This window comes from Propithecus coquereli, unplaced genomic scaffold, assembly GCF_000956105.1.
Source record: "Propithecus coquereli isolate 6110/MARCELLA unplaced genomic scaffold, Pcoq_1.0 Scaffold32, whole genome shotgun sequence".
Lineage (NCBI taxonomy): Eukaryota > Metazoa > Chordata > Mammalia > Primates > Indriidae > Propithecus > Propithecus coquereli.
The window spans coordinates 3458206-3462862 of NW_012148841.1; the positions used below are offsets into that span (position 1 = coordinate 3458206).

Genomic DNA, 4657 nt, shown 5'->3' on the forward strand with positions numbered 1-4657 from the left:
ACCTACCACTCCATCAGCAATTTTCTGGGCTCCATGAATTTCATACAGTTGTAGCTGTTTTTCAAACAGTTGGGCAATAGCTCTATGAACAAGTTCATATTGCTCCTATTAGGGAAATGAATGATAAACAAGGGAAAAGACAATTTTAAAAGCAAGAAGGCATTTATAAAAATATAGTTTATAAACTGAAATAACTATACCTTTGTTTGTACTGCAGAATGCCTTTGTGTTCTCATTTCTTGTATTAAATTAAATACATTAAATTCCTCTGGTATTTTCTAAAACAAAGAATATATAAACTTTGGACATTTATTCAGAAAACAGTAAAATAGTCTTCAATTTTTCATATAAAACTTATATACATGCTGGTTTATTACAAACATTTACTGAGGACTACCTACCACATATCAGATTCTATGCTTGGCACTGTGGATACATAGCTAATCTTGACCCTCAGCAGTCTTGCTGGGGAGCCAGATGTGTGTAAATGTGTGTAAATATCTAGCCAAAGCATAACTGCAGTGTAATGGGAATAAAGAGGCTATAATTGACTGATAGGTGTATAGAGTGACAATTTAGTTGAATATTAAAAGAAGACTATCTCATGAAGGACATACACATAGGCAAAGCAGACTGAATGTACAATCTATTTGGGATTGGGAAGTTTGATGTGGATAAAGCCAAAGACTAAAAGGAGGTGGTACTGGCTATTAAGGACCAGCTAAAAGAGCTAGGTAAAAATACAGAGCCCTGAGCTCCATCTTGGAGGACTGGTTGTGAAAGATCCTAGATGATTCTTTCATACACTTGAAATTGGGACTGCAGCAATAGGCAACCTTGACTTAAGATCTGATATTCAACCAACATTTGTATCAGGGAAAACGACAGTCTGAAAGAGAGAAACTGGTGGAGGTTTAATGAAGCACAATTACTAGAACTGTGATCAGCAAGAGTATCTTGGAGTGATGAAGAAGATGGAAGAGTTGAGAGTGATTCCCAGGTTTATTGCTTAGGAGTCTATATACATCAAAAGATTTTTTACATCAATATTAACCTAAGGTACAAGGTTACATTTATATTAAGCCTAACTCAATTAAATGGGGATTACGTTCAAAATACACAACTTTTAAAATGACCAGATGTTTACTTTGCTATCATTAAGTGCCTCTTCCCATTCCAATTTTAATCTTTGACTTTTATGTTAAAATGTGACAGAATCCTAGTTAAATTTCATTCACTTAAACATGTTCATTTGAATATTAGGAGATGATTATAGTTTTTGAGGAATACAAATATAAAATTTAACCCCAGAGAGCTTTCTAAGGAATTATTTAAAAACTTCCCAATGCATACAAAATGAAAATATTACAGAACTAGGAAAAGGAAATATATATACAATGAGGAGACTTGTGTTTTTCAAATCTATAATGAGAGCTGAAATTTTATCTTTGTATCTTCCATAGATCAAACACAATTTCTTGGAAATAGTAGTGTAGATACAACATTCCAGACAATAGCAACAGTAATAAGAACTATTAATAATAATGTACCAAGCACTTGCTACATGCCACACATAGTTCTGGAGAATTTAACAAAGTTTCATTTATTTAATTCTTATGCATTATTACTATTATGATCCTCATTTTCTGATGAAAAAAAATTGAAGCATAATGGCATTAGTATTGTGACCAAGATCCCACAGCCAGTAAAGGACAGAGCAAGAATTTTAAACTGAGCAGTTTGGCTCCAGAGTCAGCATTCTTCAACCACTATACTACAATGTCTCCAGTGGGCATAAACATTTACTGAACAGAATACACTTATACCTAGAATAAATACAAAAGGCAATGAGAATTCTGTATTGGAAAAGTCAATGTACAGTTTGCATCCCTAATGCAGGTATTCATTAACCTAGAACAATACTCTTAACCCTGTTTGCCGAGTGCATTATATCAAGGCAATATGCAGCATTTATATCTTTTCACTACCTTTTCTTTATACCTTCTTACATAGTAAAACTATTTCAGAAAATAACATGTAAAACAAAATATATATTTAATTTAATATGCACTTAATTTACGGTAATGAATCATAAACTTTCAAAATCATAATAGATCATTGGATAAAATGCTACATAAAAATTATTCTTACCCCAGCTTTTAGTAAATTCCACGTATAATCTATGGCACAAATGGCACCTGTTCTTCCACAGCCTGCACTACGGATATAAAGTTTGAAAAAAAGTTTAATTTTTGTGATAAAAGAAATATAAATGTGGATGGACATGTTTAATATTCAGAAAAAAATCATTTAAGAAATTTGACAATATTCTACTTATTTATTAAACAAACTACAACTTAAAGTGTGCGCATGGCAACATCCTTCACATTAGTTTTTTACAGTAGTATCCCCTTATCCACAGGGGATATGCCCAAGATCCCCAGTGGATTCCTGAAACTGTGAATAGTATTGAATCTTACATATACTATGTTTTTTCTGAGACATACATACCTAAGATTAAGTTCAATTCATAAATTAGGCACAGTAAGAGATTAACAACAATAACTACTAATAAAATAGAACAATATAACAATACTCCAGTACTACTATTCTTGTGCTTTGGGGCCATACAGGAGCAGGGAACCTGAAGCCTTCTGATTTCAAGATTGTTCTTTTTTAAGCACCAAAGGAGGCAAGATAAGCTTCATCTTTCTCTGCTGCACCCCCCGCCCTTTTTTTTTTTTGAGACAGAGTCTCACTCTTTTGCCCGGGCTAGAGTGAGTGCCGTGGCGTCAGCCTAGCTCACAGCAACCTCAAACTTCTGGACTCAAGCAATCCTTCTGCCTCAGCCTCCCAAGTAGCTGGGACTACAGGCATGTGCCACCATGCCCGGCTAATTTTTTTCTATATATTTTTAGTTGTCCGATTAATTTCCTTCTATTTTTAGTAGAGACGGGGTCTCGCTCTTGCTCAGGCTGGTTTCGAACTCCTGAGCTCAAACAATCCGCCCGCCTCAGCCTCCCAGAGTGCTAGGATTACAGGCGTGAGCCACCGCGCCGGCCTGCACCCCTTTTAATAAAAGGATTTGTTTTGTAAAATTTGGATTCAGTCAAAATGCTGCAGTCAAGGATCCAGAAGGCCACATGTGGCCCCAAGGCTGCAAGTCCCCCACCCCTTCGAGATCACTGGTAACTGAAACTGAGGAAATTAAAACCACAGATAAGGGAGAATACTGTCTATCTTTGTGAAATTTAATTTAAGGAACTTCCAAGAGTAAGTGACTCATAGAATACCTATGAGCCTTCAGTTTGGAAGTCTAATTCTACCTCAGAAAACTTTGACTATCTAACAACATCTTGCAGAGATAAATTTATTCTATGTTCAAGATGACTCTTGTGTTCTAGAGCAGAGGAAGAAGAAGAGACAGTACATCATTTCAATCTGCAAAAAGATAAAGAATGCTACAAGCCCTAGAAACTGGATTGAGCACCAGCAGTGACTTCACTAAAAGAACAAAGACAACTGATGCATTCTCATCTCCTAAAGAATGAATGGGAGCTGGAGAATGTAGAGTAAAATACCACAGGTTTTTTACTTTAAAACATGACAAAAATACTTTAAAAAAACTGATTCTCAATTAGAGGAAGGCATATGTGCCTTAGGATTAAGTATTGCTATGACTAATTAAAAGATGTAACTGACATCACCAGAATAATTTTTAGGCAGAAAAAAAGTTGTGTAGCATTTTAATGCACATTCTGAAACTTTTCAAAGTACCAGTAGTTTGTTAAGTATGTAATCTAAAAATTCCTGATAAAATTACATTATAAGCAACCTAGTATGATTTTTAAAAGTTCTTAATAACAAACACCAATAATATTAATTTTAGCTGTTCATACATTTCTGAATTCCATGTATTGAAATATTTCTAGAATTTAAGAGCTACTAGGACTAAACGATATATATTGAAAATTTGATAGTTAAAAGTATGATATTACAAAGACATAGACAACCACATCAGTGAAACACAGCAGAAAATTCAAAAACAGATCTCAGTATATGTAAGCATTTATTACATAATGGTGAATTCTCCAAAGGGGAAAGATTAGACAGTTCAATAAATGGTACAGGGAATCTCTACCGATGAAGAGCAAAAATTAGATTCTTACTTCATACCTTAACAACAATGAAAAATATGCCTTATGAATTAAAAATATAATGTTAAAAACTAAATCTATAGAAGTACTTAAAAATAGGTAAAATTTTTACACTACTCTGTTAGAGAAAGACTTTATACGCATATCTCAATGAACAGAAACCATAAATGAAGAGATTCACAAATCTGACTACATGACAATTTAAAACTTATGTATGCTAAAACATAGGCGGCAGACATGAAAAACCATGGTATTAACAACATTATTAAAGGTTAGTATCCTCAATATATAAATACATAAAAATAACTTCCATAAATATTAAAAGATGAATGCCTGTTATAAAATAATAGGCAAAACATACAAACAAGTACTTCACAAAAGATATAAATGACCAAGAAAAAAAAAAAAACTTGCCTGTCATATAGGTATTGCTAAAAAGCAAAACAAAGAGATAACACATTATTGGGGAAGGTATAGAGAAACAGGCACTCCCACATACT

The 4657-nt window shown here is 33.7% G+C and overlaps 1 protein-coding gene across 1 annotated transcript in view; it reads right to left on the bottom strand.

Moving 5' to 3' along the window:
* PTPN12 (protein tyrosine phosphatase, non-receptor type 12) overlaps nt 1-4657 on the bottom strand; it is a 133997-nt gene that overhangs the window by 26849 nt on the left and 102491 nt on the right. Inside the window, exons 8-10 of the mRNA XM_012650291.1 lie at nt 2152-2218; nt 201-278; nt 7-105 (exon numbers count right to left, since the gene is read on the bottom strand). Coding sequence (XP_012505745.1) covers nt 7-105; nt 201-278; nt 2152-2218 — 244 coding nt within the window. The remainder of the gene's footprint in view (nt 1-6; nt 106-200; nt 279-2151; nt 2219-4657) is intronic.